At 40.8% G+C, this 23939-nt stretch overlaps 1 protein-coding gene across 1 annotated transcript in view; it reads right to left on the bottom strand.

The window, feature by feature from the left end:
- The window catches only part of LOC126480870 (calcium-binding mitochondrial carrier protein SCaMC-2), a 232720-nt gene that overhangs the window by 30086 nt on the left and 178695 nt on the right, over nt 1-23939 (bottom strand). The window contains exon 5 of the mRNA XM_050104249.1: nt 4878-5036. Coding sequence (XP_049960206.1) covers nt 4878-5036 — 159 coding nt within the window. The remainder of the gene's footprint in view (nt 1-4877; nt 5037-23939) is intronic.

The following is a 23939-nucleotide window of genomic DNA, read 5'->3' as shown; positions in this document are numbered from 1 at the left end:
AAAAGATTTCTGCATTTATTTATTTTTTGTAAAAATTCTGAAGGAACATGTCAGAATATAAGGATGCTGCTCACGGTCGAAAAACGATCTTAAACTAAAATGTAATTCCAACAGTTGTGTATCTTTTGTGTTGAGGTATTATACCACTCTAATACCTGACAGTGTACAAAGTGACACAAATAACATTGTGAATGAAGTTTGTCAAGCATATCTGAATTGCAAGTAAAACACAAAAGATTCAAGATAGCTTATTTTGAAGTGCTTTCAAGATTCTGATTTTCACAGTGATCATCGTCATCATCATCATCATCATCATCATCGTTGTCGCGATTGTTCCCCTTTAGGAGAGCTATTGAACTTTAATTCATAATTTCATCTCTGCACATTTTTCTTCTTTGCGTCTCAAACACCCTTCATCCTATCAGAATACTCCTCCTTCCGTTCTTCTGTCCATTTTTTACCAGGCCGGTGCGATGTTCTTTCCTCAAACTTCACACTTGTGATTCTATTCCAGCACCAAGTGTAGTCTAAGAGATTTTTATGTTGATCTGCTGCAGATCCCTCTGGACTTCTTTCAGCCATTCTGTACTGCATTTACACTTTTTTATAATACTGAAAAGTTTCCTTGCTCTTCTGGAGTCTTCCATCCTGTAGATATGTGTATAAAATTTGGCTTGGCGTTTTCAGATTTCATCTGTTACTGTGTTGGTCTTTAGAGAGCTCATTTTGTGGTCTCTTCGTCCAAATGCCGTTTTTGTTAATTACGCTGTAAATCTTCCCAATAATTTTTCTTTCCTGCTTTACTATTTCCCTAATTTTTGAATGACCATCAATCACCATTATTTCAGCTGCGTAGATTGCTTCTGGAAGAATCACTGTTCTATATTGCCTTAATATTGATTTTGTAGAAATTCACTTCTTGTTATAATGCGTCCATGTTGGCTTGGGGCCTTCTAGAGCTTGGTGATTCTTTGTTCATTGGCGATTTGGTTTAATCCTTAAGACTGTATGTTTCTCTGAGGTATTTAAAATGGCAGAGTTGTGCAATTTACGATGTTTTGTGATTGAAGGGAATTTATTTTCTAGCTGTCTTCCCATATACTTGGTTGTTTCATAACATATCTGTAGTCTGGTTTTTTTGTGAAATTTCATGTAGCTTTTCCACTGCATGAATCACTTCTGTTCTGTTACTGGTGATAAACGCAATATTGTCAGCGAAAGCAAGGCACTTGACTTCAATTCAGTTCTCTTTTCTGATACCAATTTGGATGCCCTTTACATGAGATTCCTATTCCATGATGATCTCTTCTAGAATAATATTGAAAAGCATTGAGGATAGTCTGTCTCCCTGTCGGACTATAGGTTTGATTTTGAATGGTTCTGATATTTTTCCCAGGAATTTCACTTTGGATGTTCTTCCTGTAAGTGTCTGTTCTGTGATTTTTCGGGTCTTTCAGTCGATCCCAAATTCTTCCACGATTTTAAACAGGGTTTCATGGTCCACTGAATCTTATGTAAGTACTGTATTTCTGCATTTCCTCATTTGGAATATCATCTTTCAAGCACCAGATCTGCTCTGCACATGATCGTCCTTTTCTGAATCCAGCATGGTATTCACCAATTACTGGATCTGCTTAGGATTCTATCTTGTTTAAAAGTTTTTTTTTTTTTTTTTTTTTTAAGGATTTTGTAACTGACTGGGAGCAAGGAAGTTCCTTTGTAATTGTTGATGTCTGTCTTGTCACCCTTTTTGTGTACAGGGTGAATGAGAGCACATTTCCAGTCCTCTGGTATTTGCTCCATCATCCATGTGTCTGATATTATATGATGTAGTTTCTGTATAAGTACAGAATCGTTTAGTTTCCAGAATACAGCAATGATTCCTTCTTTTCCTGGTACTTTGTCATTTTTCAACTGTTTTACTATCTCCATAATTTCTTCGAGATCAGGGGCATGGGAGTCTGGGTGTGTGAATATTGGAGAAGAGAAGACAAGTTTTTCTTTGTGTGATATGCAGTCGATGAGGGAGCTGAAATAGTGGGCTAAGATTTTGCAGTTACCTTTCGCGTTAGTCTCCAAAGAGCCATCAGTATTTTTGAAGTACAAGCTAGGCACTTGGTATCCCTGCAAGTTTTCTCTGAAAGTCTTACAGAAATTTCTTGTATTATTTTTGATGAAATCTTGCTGGATTTTGCAGAGTCTGTCGTCGTCATATTCCCATTTTTCTTTTCTAATTATTTTTGATGTTTGTTTTTGGGTTTTAAGAACGTTCTCCCAGCTTTCTTCAGTTTTGTGACTGTTAAATTTTTTCCACGCAGTTATTCGGTTGTTGACTGCTTGATCGCAGGTTGCGATGTTTCCTGGTGCGAGGGGTTGTGCTAATTTGATTGTTGTTGTTGTGGTCTTCAGTCTACAGACTGGTTTGATGCATCTCTTCATGCTACTCTATCCTGTGCAAGCCTCTTCATCTCCCAGTACCTACTGCAACCTACATCCTTCTGATAATTCTTGAACCAAGTGTTAGCTAAGATTAAGTTATGCTCTGAGCAAAATTCTACCAGGCGGCTTCCTCTTTCATTCCTTACCACCATTCCATATTCACCTACTACGTTTCCTTCTCTTCCTTTCCCTACTATCAAATTCCAGTCACCCATGACTATTAAATTTTCATCTCCCTTCACTATCTGAGGTAATTTCTTTTATCTCATCAATTTCTTCATCATCTTGATGGCTTCCTGAATTTTCTCTGTTAGTTTCTTCCAGTTCATTGATTTTTCCTGATTTGCACGATGATTGTTTCTTTGTTGAGGTTCAGATATTCTGGATCTGGTTTGGTTCTTTTGGGTGGCCTTTTTAGCATTCTGTTGGGTTGGAATTTTGTTTTTATTTGAAGATGATGATGACCTGATTCAAAGACACCTTTTGGGGTCTGACATTTAGAATTTCTTTTATATTTTCTTTGGAAATTGCAACATGGTCAATTTCGTATTCACCCTGTCTAAGACTGGGTGATCCCCACGTGGTTAATTTATGTGCAGGTTTTGGAAATTGGGTACTCATGATTTTAAGTTCGAAGTTTCTGCAGAAGTCAATTAGTTTTTTACCATACTTGTTGGTACATTTGTGTTTGGTATGGGGGCCAACGGCATCACTGATTTTTTCCCCTTGCCTAACTGTGCGTTAAATTGCCTAATAAGATTTTCACATGGTGTCTTGGTATTTTATTTGTTCTTTCTTCTAGTGTTTCCTAGAAATTGTCCACTCTTTCAGGGTCCATTTTATTGTGGTGATTTGTGGGGCATGCACATTGATAAAAATGTAGATTTTATTAGCTTATTTTACTGAAAGTAGGGAGAGACTTTCATTGGGAAACATGAATTCATTAACTGAGTTGAGTATGGAAGTGTGTACGGCGATTCCAGTTCATAAAAGTGGTAGTTTGTCTCTTACTTTTAGGGCAGGTTTGCCCTTGTAGCTCCTGTAATTATCTGTGTTAAAGTGTCCTTCATCCATGAATCTTGTCTCTTGCAGTGCAGTGATTTTCAGGTCAAATTTTCCCATTGTGTTGGTGAGTTGCTTTAATTTGCCTGTTATAGTGAGGGTGCTCACATTAATTGTGCCAATAAAGTTTTTACACTTCGTTTTGAGTGTGTGAGAAGTCTTTTGAGAAGCTCCGATTCTTCTCCACATGGTGTCCCTGATCCCCCAGAATCCAATGATCAGGTGAATCCAGTCTATTGACTGTCGTCAGGGGTAGTGATTCTGTGGTCCTCTTTTTCCATCATGCATTCAAATTGAATTTTGGTTTTTGGGGTGATCTCTGTTGAGACCACAGGTATACGACGTAATTTTTGAGTTCAAAAAGGTATTGGTGCAGCTGCCTCAAATAGGGGAATTATAATAATAATAACTATTAGTATTATTACTAACGATACTCTACAAGAGAGGTAGGAAACAGATGAGGAGGAGGTATGTTGTTAGTCCGAGCACATTAAGCCGTATGAAGTTTGATGGTGATCATGGCAATATAAAATGCCCACACAGAAGCATTTTTCAAGTGCTATGTTTGCAGGCCTGCAAACACATGATTGAAATATTATTATTATTATTATTATTATTATTATTATTATATTATTATTATTATGTTATTTACTTTCAGACGTGTACCAAGAGGATGCATAGGAAACTGAATCCTGTAACTTTCAATAAAACAGAATATTTCACTGAGCATCATCTTTAAGAACACCAAGCTCCTGTATGGAGCATGTGGCTAATTTACTTCTTGTAATTATGCTAAAGTATGAAGGTGAGCAATTTACACACTAGGTGGATGATTATTAATTCTTTTCATTTGCTGTCCCTCCTCCCTTTCCTTTGTCTATTTATCAAGAAGAATGGTTATCAGGACAGAAGAAAATGCTCTAGTTCTAGAGCAAACATTTGCCTGAAACCTTTTATGCAACAATACAGGGAGGAATAACTCTTGTCATGCCCACATTGTTAGGCAGGTGCTGAACACACTATAATTATGTTCCTCTGACTGGAGTATTGTAAGCTATGAAAACAAACACTTTACTGAGTCCATCCCTTTTAACTAATCACTTCGTCACCATCTTGCTAACAGAGACAATGAATATTGGTTGCATGTCAACTCTTATATAAAATGAGATCTTTACATGTCTGCCTTTTTGATTAAGGGCAGTAGGTCTTCTTAGTTATAAGCCTGGTGTAAACAAAGTTAGAATGAAATTTATGACACATATTGCAGAGGATAACTGTATAACATGAAATGGGTTGAGTCACGGCACGAAGACTGAAGTCTTAAATAACAAGGCAAATGCAGACAATACAAAAAGTGGAAACAATGTAAAACTCACCTGGAGGTAAACTTTCAGTCTATCAAGAGGAGCAGTACATGTCCGTGAAACTGCTCCTGCCATTCCTCCAGCTACAAGATGGCGCCACCACATCCCTGTGTTCATCTCCTTCTGCGAGAAGTCATCTGGTACGCTCATATCCTCTCCAATATCGAGATACTGAAGAAATTAAATTTTGCATTAGTGTACATCTAAGCTACTTTTAGTAATAGGACTACACTCTGTTGGCAAGTCTTAAGTCTCCGAAAGTAGTCTAAAATCCACACGTTTCAGACAAATTACAGCATATTTTATCTTTGCAGTGCACACTGTCTTTCATGGCCTTATATTAAATACCCCATAAAATTAGACATGTGGAAGAAATAGTTGCAACAAACCAAAACCTTAAAAAGAAATGTGAATCTTAGCACGAAACCGTAATTTATGAATGTATTCTGTGTAGTACTTAAAATATTGCTCCCTAGTTTGATTTTCTGAACAATGGGGTTAGAGCGGTATGGAACTGGAAGCAGTACAGAGGAAGGTGAACATTAAAAGCTGGCTCAGTATTGGTTCTCCTGGTCATTTGAAATTTGTAGAATAAGGTTTTCCACAAAAAATGCTTCTTTCAGTTAATGAACTTTACATCTGGCAGTGGGGACGGACACATTCACCCAAGAGTTCCAAGGCACATGGAACATCACTTAGTTCTACATATGTGAAAACATTTTGGCTCTATTGCTATGAATTCAGCTTCATGAGAAGACTGCATATGAGAAATCAAGAAGTCTTATCCAGCATCAGGGAAGACAGTGTTTACGAAAGGTTAGAGTTCAACCAAAATATTAAAAAAAGATCCACAAACATACACTATGTGATCAAAAGTATCCAGACACCTCATTGAAAATGACGTACAAGTTCGGGGCGTCCTCAATCGGTAATGCTGGAATTCAATATGGTGTTGGCCCACCCTTAGCCTTGATGACAGCTTCCACTCTCACAAGCATACGTTCAGTCAGGTATTAGAAGGCTTCTTGGGGAATGGCAGCCCATTATTCGTGGAGTGCTACACTGAGGAGAAGTATCTATGTCAGTCGGTGAAGCCTTGCAAAAGTCAGTGTTCTAAAACATCCCAAAGGCGTTCTATAGGATTCAGATCAGAACTCTGTGCAGGCCAGTCCATTACAGGTGTGTTATTGTCATGTAACAACTCCGCCACAGTCCGTGCATTATGAACAGGTGCTCAATCATGTTGACAAATGCAATCACCATCCCCAAATTGCTCTTCAACAGTGGGAAGCAAGAAGGTGCTTAAAACATCAATGTAGGTCTGTGATGTGATAGTGCCACGCAAAACAACAAGGGGTGCAAGCCCCCTCCATGAGAAACACGACTACACCAAAACAGCACTGCCTCCAACTTTTACTGTTGGCACTATACACGCTTGCAGATGGCGTTCACCGGGCGTTCGCCATACACACACCCTGCCATCGGAATGCCACATCGTGTGCACTGATTCGTCACTCCACACGACATTTTTCTGATGTTCAGTCGTCCAAAGTTTACACTCCTTAAGCCAAACGAGGTGGTGTTTGGTATTTACCAGCATGATGGGTGGCTTATCAGCAGCCGCTCGACCACGAAGTCCAAGTTCTCTCACCTGCCACCTAAATGTCATAGTGCTTGCAGTGGATCCTGATGCAGTTTGGAATTCCTGTGTGATAGTCTGGATAGATGTCAACCTATTAAACATTCCGACCCTCTACAACTGTCGGCGGTCTCAGTCAGTCAACCAACGAGGTCGGCCTGTACGCTTTTGTGCTGTATGTGTCCCATCATTTTTCCACTTAACTATCACATCGGAAACAGTGCACCTAGGGATGTTTAGGAGTGTGGAAATCTCGTGTACAGACATATGACGCAAGTGACACCCTGTCACAGGACCACGTTCGAAGTCTGCGAGTTCTGTGGAGCGCCCCCTTCTGCTCTCTCACGATGTATAATGACTACTGAGGTCGCTGATATGCAGTACCTGGCACTAGGTGGGAGCACGGTGCACCTAACATGAAAAACTTATGTTCTTGGGGGTGTCTGGATACTTTTGATCACATAGTGTAGCATTTCTTGGTGGCTGACTGTTATATTTGTTGTACACTAATTTGTTGGTTGGTTGAAGGGGTAGGGAAGAGGATGGCTAAGGGCCCCAAACAATGAGGTCATCAGTTCCTTCATCCAAGAGTGGTGCCTCCAGAAGTAAACACATCCATTGAGAACATTTTCTGGACTACTCAGGAGATGAGCATAACAGTTAAAGTGACAAGGCTAAAAATGTAAGGGACATATTTTGTACTATCAATAATAAAAGTAAGATGAAGGAGATTGTAAAGTCAGCAACCTGCCGCTGTCCCAGTCCTGATCCATTGCCATCAAGAGCTCCCACTATCCAACGGAGTGAGACACCTAGCCCTTTAACTGCTCTGGACGTGTTAATGCATGCGCCTTTGTACCTGTCCCTGTGTGGTCTGAATGTGCTTACGCGCACCACCAGTCCTTCTGCCTGGTACTCTGAACGTGTGTACGTGTAAGCACGTTCAGAGTACAAGGTAGAAGGACTGGTGGTGCGCGTAAACACGTTCGGAGTACACAGGGACAGGCACAAAGGTGCGTGCGTTAACATGTCCAGAGCAGTTAAAGGACTAGAATAGAAAACTAGGTGCAACATTAAGAGAGACAAATCAAATCTAAAAGTGATTAAAGAGAGTAAGATAAGGATGAAATGAGCCTGGTGAAGGAGGTAGGGTCGGGTATCCCCAAGCCTACCATACAGCAGGAGACACCTGATCCCCAACCACACTGCCCCTGCTCCAGAGGTAGGTTAAAGCCCCACAGACAAGGAAGGGGGGAGGGGCGGGAGAGGCACTGCCACGTTTAAAACTGAGAACCAGTTCAACCGTCACTGAATCAGTCATCAATACAAGAGGCAAACAGTTTGAAACCCATCCTTAGCAAGGAGGCCACAAGGAGGGCAGACTCCACCAAGACATAGTTTCTGTCTGTATGGTTCCACAACCACAATGTGAGGTTTGCTCGTTACACAAAATAAAACTGTGAGTTAACCTGGTATTACCAATGTGGAGACAACAAAGGACAGGGGATTCCCTCTGGCAGAGGCAGAAGGAAGAGTGCCAGGCCCCAGATGTCTCCTAGATTGTGTGGAGTTTATTAGATGGGGCAGGAGAGATCTCATGTGCACCTGCAAATTGGCACCTGGGTTCGGCAAAGCGAATGGGGAGTGAGTATGTGTTTCTCTAGCCAAATGGTCAGCCAGTTCTTTTACCAGGATAACCACGTTTTGGTGAAGACAATTGAGCAGGCAATATGAAGAAGATCTGCGAGGTCTTGAATACTGGAGACCAAAGGGTGACAAGAATAGCATCAGTCAATAGTGTGGAGATTGCTCACTGAGACAGTACATATTAAAGCACTATCAAGGGATGCCCATTTAATAAAATGGAGTGCTCTGCTAATGAGGTCAGCTTTGCTGTAAACACACTAGATGTTCCCATCAGCAAATGGCATCACATATCGGCAAGAGATGTAAAAGCATATTCACTTTGATCCACTGTCTTAGAGCTGTGGGTGGAAAAGATGGTAGCACTCTGGATTTCTTGAAGAACTGGATGTAACAGATGCTGAACCTTCATGGGGGCGACCTTGGAAGAGATTGGTCCAAATCCGTGGTCTAACTAGTATCTAAGGAGGAGTGTGCAAGAAAACACAGGGAGCACATTCCAGGGAGGTGAGATGGAGATCTTGGCAGAGGGAAGCGAGGCGCATTCAAACTGGTAATCCCATCCGATGGCATGAATCAGGACGAAGACAACACTCGTAATAAAGACAATGGGATGTGTGGGATGATATGGGCATTGTCGAATGTTGACTGCATAGGAGAACAACAGCCAAAGCCGTTGAATCTGATGGGGGAAGATCCCACTTCAGCTAGAGGACTGTTTATGAGACTATGTCAAATGTCACTGGTGTCCAGACGCATGCCACATTTGTGAACTGGGTCCAACAGTTTCAAAGTTGAAGCAGCCATTGAGTCATAAACCTGGCTACCATAATCCATTTGGCACAAAACCAGGTCCTTGTAAATACAGATAAGAATAGCACAATTCACACTCCAAGATGTGAGTAAGGAGGCAGAGGATGTTAAGCTTCCATATGCAGCTTGTCTTTAGGTGACAGATACGGTACTGCCAGGGCCGCTTTTTACCAAAAAGGAGGCCCAAGGAATGAGATTGTCCTACAATGTCCAGGTGCTGCATGCCTAAGTAGAGTTCCAGGAGAGATGGACTATGGTGCGCAGAAATGCATGACCTGTGTTTTATAGGAGAGAAATGGAAGCTGGGAAAGAGCCCACACAGAGGCCCACCAGATGACACCTTGGTGCTGGTGTTCAGAGGTGGCTACTGAGTTGGAGCTGTACCAAATGCAAAAATCGTTGACATACAATGCACATGTGACCAACAGTCCAACAGAGGTCACTAATCCATTAATGCCACTGAGGTAAAGAGTGACACTCAACACAGAGGTATGTGGAATGCCATTCTCTTATACCTGTGGGAAACAAACTGATCACCTATCTAACACCACTGTTGGAGGTCAGTATGAAGGTGCAGCTACGCCACTTTACAGTGTCGATTCTCCTGAAGGATGGATAGAGTCAAACACACACTGATGAGGTACAATGATTGCTCAGCAACATAGGGATGTCATTTTGAATCACTATATCAGGTGATTATCACAACTAGGAGAAGGAATTATTATTCAAATATGCTACAACACAGGAACCATTTTCATTTGTACATGTTCAGAGCATAATGTCTGAACAATGAGGTGGTTGGTAAAGATTCATGAACTTTACAACACTGAGCTTAATTGATTCACTGTTGAGTAATGCTCTGATAAGGTTATCTGCCTTACAGGAACCATTAATAATTGGTGAATGTTCTTAATAAAAAAAAAAAAAGAGGAAATGCAGATAAGCTATTGAGTTTAGATCCCAGAGAGGAGAAATCAATCACAAGTATAAGCTTACAATAGGTCTGCGAGAAATTACCAGGCAGAAAAAAATTGGCAACACTCCTTGCAGGAGTTGGGAAAAAAGGGGCAGAAAACTGATTAAATTTAAAGTTTTGACTTACAAAAGGCATGCTCAGACAGTGCAACTAGTAGAGCACTATGTGTGAAAGTTGGGAAACTAGGTCACGATTCAGAGGAAAATGTTTAAAAGAGTGATCGCACCTTAACTGAATTAATGAGTCAGTTATTGGCAGTATTTATGCTGTGCATGACTGAATACAGATAAAACGGCAAGTTCTTCTCAGTGACAAATGGATATAAAGGTCATCCACAAGACTATACAGAGTTCTAGAATTTATGACTTGTGTATATTTTATTCCACATAAATGTTATGTTCAGCACATGAATTTACTTGCTTCACGTATAATGAATATTTGTTGTATAAATTGTTTTCAGAAAAACTGAATGATTTCTTCATGTGACAGCCCAAACAGAGGTACAATTAAAAGAAGCTATCACAACCAATAAACCGAAGAAACATGCATGCAAGGATTGGAAACAGTATTAGTGCAGGGGAAGTTTCCAAGGACACTTCCTTTCTAATCTATTACACCAATGTGGTAGGAAAGGAAACAAAATTAAATATTATATGTCTGATTTATGGAGATCCAGGATGCTACTACAAATCAATAAAAGATGCTTGGGGTCAAAAACTTGCACTGACGTTACTGTTGCTAATCCAACCATACAACAGTGCCTCAGTTGTATACACATGAATATCTCAGAACTGCACTAAAGAATATCTCAGAACTGCACTAACTAATTAACCAGACATCCACAAGTAATGAAACATACAACTAAGATGACAAATCAAAAATTCATATACTTGTATGATATTTCCTTGATGGCCTGGAACAATTAAATAATGGCAGGCAGGCAGGCAGTAGATGTAACTTGCTCTGACAATTTCTTGAGGGAATAAGTAAAATGTCACAGTGCCATCACTACCTTACAATAACAAATAGAATGAAAGAATCTACGAAGAAGTGTCAGTTGCTACCAGCAGCAGAGAGTGACTCCTGATACACAATACATGTTTTCTGTGACATCAATCAAAATTTGTAAATATGGAAACAAAACTGATTTATATTGTACATTATTTACTTTTCAAATATCTTAACAGTAGAGGCTTTTCTTCCCATGCAGCAATGTTTTAATTATAGCAACAACGTCTGAATGCATACTTGAATTATCAGTTATTAAGCTTAATTTCCATAGCATATGTTTTAATCATAGCAACAATGTCTGAATGCATAATTGAATTATCAGTTACTAAGTTTAATTTCCATTTTTTTTATCTAACAAAGAAACAGATTATATATGGGTTACTGGATGCAGATACTTCATTAGAATAAACAGTCTTTAACCAAGTTTCATAAACAACACTTTAGGGCAGAAAGGAACAGAATTTCTATAGATGAAACAATGGGGACTTTTAGAATACGGAAAAATTAGCTGCTTAGACATTGATACGGGATTAGGGAGAACCTGAATCTCTGGACTGTTTTTTTCCCTACTAAAAGATGTATGCAACGGTTGTAGGTGCTCATCGTGACCACCATTTACTCTCTGCAAGAGTAATCGACTGCACAGAGTGGGGGTATGTGAGAAAGGAGGGGTCGGTTACAGACGCATGCGCTCATGCAACACACAGGGATTGTGCTCTGAGCACAACACAAAGCATCACAAAACTCAAGCGAAGAGAAATGGTGTCTCCGTCAAAGAAGAAAACTAACTGGACGCCTTTTACTGTTCACTTATTTTTTTGTGAACTACAGCTACATTACTTAACCTCGACTATAATATCTTGCATATAAAACCCATAAGACGGGGGTTCGAGTATGTCCATGTTGCCGAGCAGGATCAGTAGCTCCCTGATGCCAACTAAAGTTGGAGCGCGCGCAGGTGGTAACGTGAACGTCAGCCAAATCCCGACCCACTCAAAGGCCAGCTTTCATCAGGCAAAGATCCTCCCATGCAGCTCACTGGCATGGGTCCACAATTGAGTGTGACACCAACTGACGGTCAGTATGCATCGGACCACGAATGAAAGCACTTCCGTAAGTTTTTCACGAGTTCTTCGCAATCGCCCATGTTTACTGCTCACCAAATTCCAGAATAGTACTGGGGATACAATGTGTGCACGAGAGTTGTTTGGCGACACTTCAAAGGTCAGCACGGCGCCACGAGTCCTTTTTGAATAATTCCTTAACTTTAAAGCCAGTAAAGCCCTTTGTACCCTAAATTTCTTCTTTTATGCTTATACACGTTCTTCCTCTCACGGTACGCCACCGGCACTTGTGGCAATACTTCTTGGAAAAACATGTTTTTACTTGTTTCTCTGACATTACGGTCTCTTTCCAACATTCTTCGGAAGTAACTTTCTGTTCACGGAAAACGTAAAGTTCTATTCATTTACAACGCCTTCAGTATTTGATTACACTCTATCACTAAAATTTCCTTCTAATTTCTTATCAGTTGTCAGAAATGTACTTAGCTGGTGCAGTGCCCGTTTCTTTCCTCTTACTGTTTGCTTAAGTAAATAGCGGCGCCTCAGATGTCATATTCCTGCGCTACCCAGTCTCACAAAGAGAGAACAGCTAACGTTAAATCGTCAAATTCTTGTAGCTGTCTAATTTAGGTTTGTGTTGTAGTCATAGTTTCGACAGTACGAGGGAGAGTGTATTTTTAGCATTTTTATCAATACTTTTAATGGGAATTTCTAATATCTACTTACAGATTGTGAGACACGAGTGGTATAGAGCTGATGTATGTTTAGTGATAGTTGCATTGCTTTTGGTATGTCCTTTCACTCTTATCTCAGTAGTTCAATTTGGGGGATGGATGTAATGTTACCTATCCCGTAACGCAGATGTTAGCTTTTGACTACGAACTGAAAGTGTTACAGTCTTCTTTCATAGTGTTTCCTCCAAACCCTGCAGGCCAATATTTTAGTTTTTAAGTCTAAGTAACACGTTTAGAATTTGCGCCCTCTGAAAAATATTGGGGGAAAACGGGCAACAGTTCCAGGTGATAGAGTCGAGTCAGTGTCGAGCATCTGTTAATTTGAAACAATTCGCAAACACAAAACCTCCAACTAATGCTGAAGAACTAAATGCAACTCAAAATTACAAAGACATATGGGAAAATAATGCAGGATTGGCCAACTAAAGGAACGCCACGCAAGGCTAGTTTCCAAGCAGCACGTAAAATGTCTGTTGTGACCATCCTCGCAAATGATAACGGCATACATTTTTCTACAGATAAAAATTAAAAACTTTGCATTTCAATCCAGATACAGTTCCGGAGAAACTATATCGGTGGCGGTTTACTTACGAAAACAGTGATCGTAAAAATTCTACAGCGTCCAAGTGACGTCATTATTCGCGAATACGAAATCACGCACTCGAAACGAAGTGGATTATACTGGACTCTGGAACTCTGCGTCAAGACCCCTACTTTAAGGTTCAAATAAACATCCTGGTGAAACGCATCAAAACAACTGCTCACATGTTACTATCCCTATGTAAAATACATTGCGCCTTCGTCCCACAACGATCGATAGATCTGAATAATGTACGGGATTTTATTATCACAACAGGAGATCTTTATTAAATGCATTAAAGCGTAAATTGGTAATTATGGGCCGAAGTAACGCCTCTGCACTTATAAGGAAGATACATCCACAAACACTCCCATTAGCGTTAATATTTATTCTTTGGGGTCGCAGAACGTAATAAATAATGCCAGAGGAACTACAATATTCTGTCTGATGAAGCGTTCCCCAAAAATAAAATAATAAAATAAAAAACCAATGCTCGCAAATTTTACAAATCAGACACGCTTTCCAACAGCTACAGCGAGGCGTTTCGAGTCTAAAATAAAACCAGCTTCGCATCTGTGGATTCAGCTCTCTCATAACAATGTTATTAGACGGTCTCTAAAAGGAACGTCATGGCCAACACCACAGTGTGCAATACGTTAATTCATCTTCACAATCTTGATTTTTATTAGTGTCAAAAATAAATAACTGGAAATATTTTTCAAAAATTCAAGGATGCTCAAATACCGTGGTCAATGTCCAACCGGGGCAAAGCAAGCTTTTTTGAAATTTCATACCGGCATTTTATTAAAATTTACAGAAAAGCTGCTCAGGGAATTAGAGGTGTGATTGGACAAAAACTGACCACAGGATTTACGATCAGAAATTCCCAGTTCGGTTATTCAGTCAACAATAATGTTTGGACCTATAAAGAAATCTTACTATGCGAACGTACGTTTGAATGAGCGAATCATTTATGAATTCCGCTAGGCTAGAATTTTACAACTGCTGTGACGTACACAAATTAACAAATTTGAGACAGCTCTTGATGGAATTTCGTGAATCTTAAACGGAATTGCGAGTGCAAAAATCATAACACTGTCTGAACTACCTATTTGGCATTGATATAACATAGAACTCCAACGGATTTTTTAAAAGAAGTGGGATTTGTATACAGTACAGACACTACTTTTCCTGTGGCACAAAAACACTAAAAATAAGATCGGTAGGTTATAGTTCAAAGCATTGTGTACGTTGTAATCATAAGTGACGAAGTAGTTGCTCGAAGATGGGAGACATCGGCCGTGGCCTCGCTGAAAGAACTTCCCGGCATTGGCTTGAACATTTCAACGAAGCCCCTAATAATAAGATTCAGGAGAGTCAAATAGCTATACAAACACATGAGGTGATATTTGTGGTGGCGGGATATGGTGGTGTGAAACCCCTTCCTTACTAGAGATGAAACACTGTTGGAGAAGGAAGCGCTACGGAATACTCACTCATGACATTACTGAAGGTATCTTAGAGATATTTGGTTCCAGTGATTTTCAAAATTAAGGAAAATCTAAATCAGAGTTTAAACGGTGACTTTAAAAAAAACTAGATAGTGTGTCAAATCCAGAATGAGATTTTCACTCTGCAGCGGAGTGTGCGCTGATATGAAACTTCCTGGCAGATTAAAACTGTGTGCCCGACCGAGACTCGAACTCGCGGGCAAGTGCTCTACCAACTGAGCTACCGAAGCACGACTCACGCCCGGTACTCACAGCTTTGCTTCTGCCAGTACCTCGCCTCCTACCTTCCAAACTTTACAGAAGCTCTCCTGCGAACCTTGCAGAACTAGCACTCCTGAAAGAAAGGGTCTCGGTCGGGCACACAGTTTTAATCTGCCAGGAAGTTTCAGTGTGTCAAATGTCTCTCAGCCCCTGTAGCCTACCACCTACCTACATTTGCACACATCTGGCAGATGGATTACGTGCTGAAGTTAACGAGTAACAGAAGAAATGGATGCACTAACATTAAATGTTTACGAGTTTGGTTTTATCACGGCAAAAAAGTTATATAGAACAGCATAATTATTTCTTTGGGACTGCTTTGTGTGTGTGAATAACGCAATGGTGCATGTTTGTTCTTGTTAAGCTAGTGTGAACTATAGACGTCTGAGCAAACCATTTCACGAATTGTTGATACGTAACGGTATTTAAAATAGGATCATACGCCAAGTAGAGTTATAATGCGTGAAACCAAACTGAAGACTGCTGTGTGACGCACTTTATTGGGATACATTAATTTGTTTTTAAACACCTGCAATTTTTGAGATGAAGCGACGGAAATAATATACCAGAGCTCAAGAACTAATTTAATATGCAAAAACTGACCTGTAAACACTAGAAATGTCAGACTGTTTCTATATGGTACTAATTACAACGGTTTTGGTAACATACACATAATTTACATTGTAGATGCTTACGGCATCAGTTACGGATTAGTTTCTTTCGTCTTTTGAAAACTGAACTTTGAAATCTTGACCAGTAGCAACTTCTTATATGTGCAGTGATTGACATCGTCTCCTTATCTTTTCTCCGTATTCTTGGAGCTCATGATTTTAATTAGAGACCACAAGCTACTAATGAAATTTTACTTCAAACGAATGCTATACTTAAACAAAACCGAACATAGTTGTTGCCATAAATTAACTTTCATTCCATCATGTGCATGGCCTTTTTTATATAAAACAGGAAAAACATTAAGATTGGTTGTATTTAGTGCAAGCAACACTAATATTTCTGGTATTACCCGATACCGAGGTGACCTCTTTCATGCTCTTTCAACCAATTCACTAATCCAACTTTACAGCATAATTTTTTTTTTTACTTTTTCGTTTTCATACCAAAATACCTTTTCCTGCTGCTTAGCTTGTGGAAAAATTGAATCAAGTTTGTGAAAGGCGCAACGTGTATTTTTTTTTCTACAGTCATCTACAAAGCAAAATTATTTATTAAATACCGACAGTGTATGAGTGAAAAGAACTAGAAAAATTTCGATCAACCTCATTTACAAAGTACAAGTGGCTGATTGAAAATATTTCAGACCTATTTTGTTACAGTGTTCATCACAATATTGGTTATGTTTAAACATGAACAATATAAGTATGAATATAGTTAGTTGCTGGTGGATCACCTGAATTTTCATGCAGGAAAACGTTAATGCATAATTTGGCTTAATATTATTTAATTGCACTCATGAATGTGATTTAAATGTGGTATCAGTTAGCTTTTATTCTGAATATAAAATTTTGATCACGGTATGAGGTCATTAAAAGGAACAATTACTATCAATGTGAGGTCAGCCCAGCGCTAACAGCAGCGTTACAGCTGAAGCGCCTGTTTAGCGAAGCAGATCGCCCTCGGCCATGTGTGAAGTGACACTGAATGTTGCCTTGGGCAGGACCAATGAAGCACCGCGATGCACCCGTCCACAAATTAGCACAAAAGCTGTCCTTGTGAAACCACGAGCAAAAATATATAGCAACAATTTCCCCCGCTGAGAAAAGAGCGATATATATGGAGGCAGAACAGTTAATAGCCGTCAGCAATCACAAAGGAAATGAGTGGAAGAGGAAATGGAAGGACAATAGCTACAGAAACCAGAATTGTTTTATTAGCTTTAGATGAAAGGCGCAGTGTGCCACATTGTATCAATGGTGTCATGGAATTCGGTTTCTATTTTTATATTTTTTCCATTTAGTATGTTTGTTGTTGTTGTTGTGGTGGTCTTCAGTCTTGAGACTGGTTTGATGCAGCTCTCCATGCTACCCTATCCTGTGCAAGCTTCATCTCCCAGTACCTACTGCAACCTACATCCTTTTGAATCTGCTTAGTGTATTCATCTCTGTCTCCTACGATTTTTACCCTCCACGCTGTCCTCCAATACTAAATTTGTGATCCCTTGATGCCTCAGAACATGTCCTACCAACCGATCCCTTCTTCTAGTCAAGTTGTGCTACAAACTCCTCTTCTCCCCAATCCTATTCAATACCTCATTAGTTAAGCGATCTACCCATCTAATCTTCAGCATTCTTCTGTAGCACCTCATTTAGAATGCTTCTATTCTCTTCTTGTCCAAACTATTTATCGTCCATGTTTCACTTCCATACATGACTACACTCCATACAAATACTTTCAGAAACGACTTCCTGACAAATCTATACTCGATGTTAACAAATTTCTCTTCTTCAGAAACGCTTTCCTTGCCATTACCAGTCTACATTTTATATCCTCTACACTTCGACCATCAGTTATTTTGCTCCCTAAATAGCAAAACTCCTTTACTACGTTAAGTGTCTCATTTTCTAATCTAACTCCCTCAGCATCACCGGACTTAATTCGACTACATTCCATTATCCTCGTTTTGCTTCTGCTGATATTTATCTTATAGCCTCCTTTCAAGACACTATCCAGTCCTTTGCTGTCTCTGACAGAATTACAATGTCATCGGCAATCCTCAAAGTTTTTATTACTTCTCCATGGATTTTAATACCTACTCCGAATTTTTTCTTTTGTTTCCTTTTAGTATGTATAAATGACAAATATAGTTCTGTATTTAGCATTTCCTTTTTCGTTTGCTATTTAACATACATTTATCCAAAAATGTTTAGAGGTGACCAAATTATTTATCATCAGAGATTCCCAGTTCGGTTATTCAGTCAACAATAATGTTTGGACCAATCAAGAGATCTTACGATGCGAACTATCGTTCGAATGAGTGAATTTTAATTCAACGAGTGCTGTACCAATTGCAACAGCAAGCGACAATTAATATAAACAAGGAATAACGGTAAGAGATGGTAAAAATTAGGTGCTGTTACCCTACTCACGCCTCGGAAAGGGCACCAACGACGCTGCCACCTTGGCACCTCCATCTGAACGGTCCGATCACCTCCCACACTTTCTTTTGGCCTTACCCGTGTAGGGGTGTGGAGTTTGGAGCAAGTTTTAAGTACCAAACAAAATTTAAATTACTTTTTAATAATAAACACTCGAACGCCCCAATGTGCTGAAAAGTTTCAAACAATGTTTCGAGCATAAGAGGGTAAAAAAACTCTTATGAGAAACAGATCTCGGTATTCCTACGGTACTCAGTCGCCTTGGTCTTGTCACCCGTGTCCTGCTTGAACATTCCGCAGTCAGCTGTAGCTTCGCTGCTTAGTCATCTCCCACACAAATTTGCGAGATGCGGCACTATTCTGCTACGACAGTCAGGCGGCCCCTAACAGTTACACGAGGAGGGCAGGTTGTGGGAAAGTCATTACACTCTAGAAAAGTCATATAAGCTCTGAGATAAGCTACGACTCGGCTGCGTAAGACAATTACCACACTGCCAGAACAGAAAGATTGCGCAAACTGAAAGTGGAATATTTCTTACATGTGCTACATCATTTTCATACTCTGCTCCCTACAGAGGGACTTCGTGTTTCTACCTTCACAAAAGTTGACGAGGTCTTCCTCCCTTGTTTTCTTTTTTTATAAGAAGTTTTGAACTGTTCATGTGGATCACAATTAAAGGGAGATACTGAAACAATCTACCGCGAAACCACAAAATCTTTCAAGCGTAATAGGAATGGTTTATGAAAAACGTCTGTTGTCTTCAGAAGTTTGCTATTTACAAGTGCGTATTCAGTTTAACAACAACCTATACGAAAACGGTGAAACCCACTTTTGCAAATGATCAAACCCCAAGGTTTCGTGGTAATGCGACTGCAGTCTGGGTGGCGTGGAACTTTCCTTTGTGCCTTGCCCTTCTATTACTGAGTCGTTTCATGCCTTTTGTTCTGTCGCCCAGTTGTTCCAATATTGTGGCGGCACGGCATCCCAGCCGGTTATTAGCGAATAAACGTTTTCATCGCGCATGTAGTGTTCCTGTTTAGATCAGTGCTTTGAAAAAAATACACAGACCAATGGTCACGACGATGGCACTGCGCTATTACCTGGAACATCGACACTACGAAATGGGTTCGGGTACTGTAGTGCTAGCCTCCCTTCGCTGCTATAAGATACGGCAGAAATAAATAAAATTCATATAAACTTAAACGGTGTATAAATATGTCCGTATCAAAATCTTTAATTGAAAGCCTTGCGTAAGATAAAACAAAATGAAGAAATTTACGAAATTGTTTAAATTCCGTATTCGCGCAAGTGAAGACGCTGCATCTGCAGTTACTGCAATGTGCTGTTGTCACGAAACGTAAACTAGTTAAGCTTATTATTGAAGCGAGTGTGTCTGTCATATCAATCCTTAAACAACATGTTCAAGGAAGTTTCTCAGCGTCTGTCAACAAGTGAAGAACAAATAATTATACTCCAAAAATCATGTTTACAGAAATAATGAGAAACAAAGCTTAAGAACCTTCGACTCCTGCAGTACAGAAGTGTTCTGCAATAAACTCTTCTGTAACTGAACTAACCAACAGAAAAAATCTGCTGACTGAAGATCAAGTCTGTAATTTTGGGTCAGTATAAACGAAGAAGTCCAGCAGTCAATGGGGTATCGCTGATGTGAAGCACGTCTCATAATTGTTATGAGAGATGGATTCAACCGTACTATGCAAGCACGATACTGGCAAAAATTATGGAAAATCTGGCAGTCCGCTCGGCGCGCCCTCTCTCTGTCTGTCCGTGTTTCCATTGTCTTCACTACTTTCCTAGCAATATTTTTAGGAACGCAGCGTGAATAATCAAAAAGCGAAGCAGCAGTCTGCGACTGTCTTGGGAACAGGTGTGCCTTGAGGCGAGGCATGACACGGAATTCGCCGGAATGATTCACCCTCGCTTCTCCCCCCTCCCTGTAGGCGCACGCGCCAATAGGCTGAGAGTTGCTCACTCACCTTTGAGAGGAGATTGTGCACGACGAGAATGATGTGCTGGCAGATCTCGCAGTCTGGAGCGGCCGTGGTGGTGGCCGCCACGGCTCCGTGGTGGACTTGCATGGTGCCGCGAGCACTGCACGCTTCCGCCGCGCTGGGCCTACTCGCGCTTACTGATAGCGCGAAGCTCTGCCCCTGGCTCGGCAGTCGGCGGTCTAATGCCCCGCCACTGTTACGTAAAGGTCTCCCGGCAAAGCGCCTGTCCTCGACAACAGCTGACAGTCGGTGCAGAGCTCACTAGCCAGCCGATCGGCGCTAACAGGATTTCATTCTTCCACGTGCTGCCGACGCAGCTCGTGTCGGCACGGAGCGCTTAACAGGATGTTCACTTTGAAAGCTAAGAATTAGAATCTCAGCGTGCGAAACGCGCCGGGAGGGATGTCTTGTAATACTATACACTGTACGAACATCTTACATTATGTTCTAATGAAAGCTCAACCGATCGTCTAATCGTCATTAGCGACTGGAACTTGGAATATGAGCAATTCCGAGGTTTATTTAAGTCTCCAACTGGAAAGGAGTACCGCTGTATAACACGCAAAGTCAGTGTTAACAGCAATAGCAGCGTTGCGTTACTTAAAATTATGACTAATTTTTAGAGGGAGGATTATAAAGTGATAATTTAGATTTACGTGCACAACAATATCTGTACGCCAAGCTCTGGGCATCGTGGAGTGGTCTGTGGCAGCAAGTATCCACATCTACATCTACACTCCGAAAGCAGGTGGTGAATGATGTTCCACCATTTAGCTGTGTTTTTAGTAAGTTCCTTGACTCTTCTCCGTCTCTAGGGGCTTCCACGTTTGAGAGAGAGTTCACGGCAACTTCAACAATATCCTCCAACATCACATCTCGAAAGTTGCAATTTTTTCCGCCTTCCTCAGCGTCCAAGTTTCTGTCGAGTCCACGCACATGCTACGAATATATTGATAATCCTAAATATTGTAACTATCTGCTTAATAGAATGTTGGTCGATCTTTGGATGCAATACAGTTACGATCCAATGTGGCAAGGATCCGACAAATTCTTGATAGTAGTTGCCGTAAATTACTGGCCTGTGGAATGTGGGTGCGGAGCTGGACCCGATAGAGCCTCAGATGTGATCCTTCAGTTTGAATTCAGGCGAATTTGAAAGCCATAATATCACTATCATGTTAATCAATCCACAGTAGACCAATCTGGCCTTACGACACGAACAGTGCTAATTTGAAATCCATACCACTATCATGTTACTCAATCCACAGTCGACTGTTCTGGCCTTACGACACGAACAGTTATCCTGCTGGAAGAAACCGTCACCATCACAGAAGTGAAGAATGTAGAGAAGCAGGTGGACCACTATAATGTTCACAGAGTTAGTTGGTTGATTTTGGGGGAAGGGACCAAACAGCGAGGTCATCGGTCCCATCGGATTAGGGAAGGATGGTGAAGGAAGTCAGATGCTCCTTTTCAAAGGAACCATCTCGGCATTTGCCTGAAACGATTTTGGGAAAATCACGGAAAACCTAAACCAGGATGGTCAGATGGCAGTTTGAACCATGTCCTCAACATTGCGCCACCTCGCTGTGTGCTCACGTAGTTCATGTCTGTCATGATGCCTTCGATTACTCCTCCAAGTTCCATGGAAGCCTACGTGAATTTCCTCCACAGCATAGAACTGCCGCTAGCGTGATGTGCCCGTGGCGCGGAACATGCTTCAAGTAGCCTTTCGAATGGATCACTGCTTATTCGGACACGACAAGTGACCTGGGGCCGTATTCTGTATCTTTCGGCCGCTCTGCCGATAGAATCGGTATGCGAGCGCACCGAGCGGCCTTGTTTTCGAGGGAGAGCCCTGACGTTAATTCTGTAAGCATTTCAGAAGCAGTACCGTACGGTTCTAGTGAACCGAGACACTATTGTTACTCTCCAAGAGCCAACCAATCAAAAGGAAGCGGTCGTAGATCCGTGCATGCGCACTGCAGCGCGCACAGCGCCAGAAATGCGAAGCGGCTAGCAGCCGAGACAGGCACGCTTTTCTTTGCAGTACCGAAAAAGTGTGTTCAGAATATGTGATGATGATAAAGTCCCCTACTCCTTGACAGAGCGTAGAGGACGATGCGGGAGACCCCCACCAGTGTACTAGGCTAGGTCCTAGCGGAGGCAGTTTGTCATTGCCTTCCTCTGACCGTAATGGGGATGAATGATGATGATGAAGACGACACAGCACCCAATCATCTCGAGGCAGGCGAAAGTCCCTGATCCCGCTGGTAATCGAACCTGGGATCCCGTGCTCGGGAAGCGAGAACGCTACCGCGAGACTTACAATACGTAATAGTGCTCAAATTTCGCTGACCACGTTTCCATGCGACCACAATAACGATAGTGTCGGTGGGGTATTTGATTGTGTTCTGGAAACTGTCATAAATGCCATATTATTTTGTTCTCATTCACATCGACATCTTGTTTTGGATTTTACGTTCGGAAAACGAGTTAGGAATGGTGTTACTACCACATTGTAGAAATACATCTATTAAAACACCCGAAAACTTTTTTAAGAGAATGCCAAAGAATAAGAAGAGGTACATTGTACAAATACATCTATTAAAACACCCGAAAACTTTAAGAGAATGTCAAAGAATAAGAAGAGGTACAGAATGTGGTTGTAACTCGCACCTAGAGATCCAAATGATACAGTAGCCTACTTCCCTATACGATATATCAAAGATCAGGGACTTAACAAAATTTAAAAAACGCCTTTTCGAGGGCGTGTCGCAAGTGCAGCTACTGAATTCGTCGTAGTATATAACATGCATCTGATGAATCAAAATCTTCCATATATGGTGATGATGTTTGGTTTGTGGGGGGCTCAACTGCGCAGTCATCAGCGCCCGTACAAAGTTCCAATTTTTTCACAGTCCAGTTTTTGTCACACTCCAATCTAGACTTTCTCACAATGAGGAGGAGGATGATGATAAAATGATAGTCTAAGGCGGGGTTCTTTCATTTCTGTCTACTCTTGTTAAGGATTCGATCGCAGATAAATACTTGCGACAAGCAAGAGTATGAAGATGGTTGCTGCTAGTTGCATTCGCAGTTATTTAAGTTGTGCGCTTAGATTGCTGTCTAACCACACACTGGGAAATCACTACGTAGTCGGAAAAAATGTTGAATTATTTGTGACAAGAAAATATACATGTCACTGTCAGCTGTTACACGCACAGCAGTTTCATCTGTAGCAATTTCATCTTTCATTTCTTAAAAATACGGAAGTCACGAAATCGAAGATAGTCAAGCTGAGAAAGCGCGCTCTTACATGTAAATAACAGCGAATATTGCAGAAAAACACTTAACTTTCTCGAATAACAAACTCTTAGAATGTGTTATAAACACAAAGAGGAAAATAAATTTTTCATGCCCAGCGGGATTAGAACCTACAATTTTAAACACCGCAATTTGTAGCCACGAAAACTCGTACGGTGCGAGAGCTTTATTCCTGCTTAATCTAGTGGAGAAGTACATACACAGGCTGAACTCGTTGCCAAAGTATGTTGGTGTAAGCCGTACATACATAAAATTTTGTAAGGTTTCGATTGTCAGGCTTCACAAAATTCCTTTCCATTGTTACTTGTCGCAAACGCATTCGATAGTTAATAACTAAACCATTTACGGGAAAAAGTACGCGAAGTCACTAGTATTTTCAGCTAACACTCAT

Source organism: Schistocerca serialis, chromosome 5 (genome assembly GCF_023864345.2).
Source record: "Schistocerca serialis cubense isolate TAMUIC-IGC-003099 chromosome 5, iqSchSeri2.2, whole genome shotgun sequence".
NCBI lineage: Eukaryota > Metazoa > Arthropoda > Insecta > Orthoptera > Acrididae > Schistocerca > Schistocerca serialis.
This window is presented reverse-complemented; position numbering and strand designations above follow the sequence as displayed.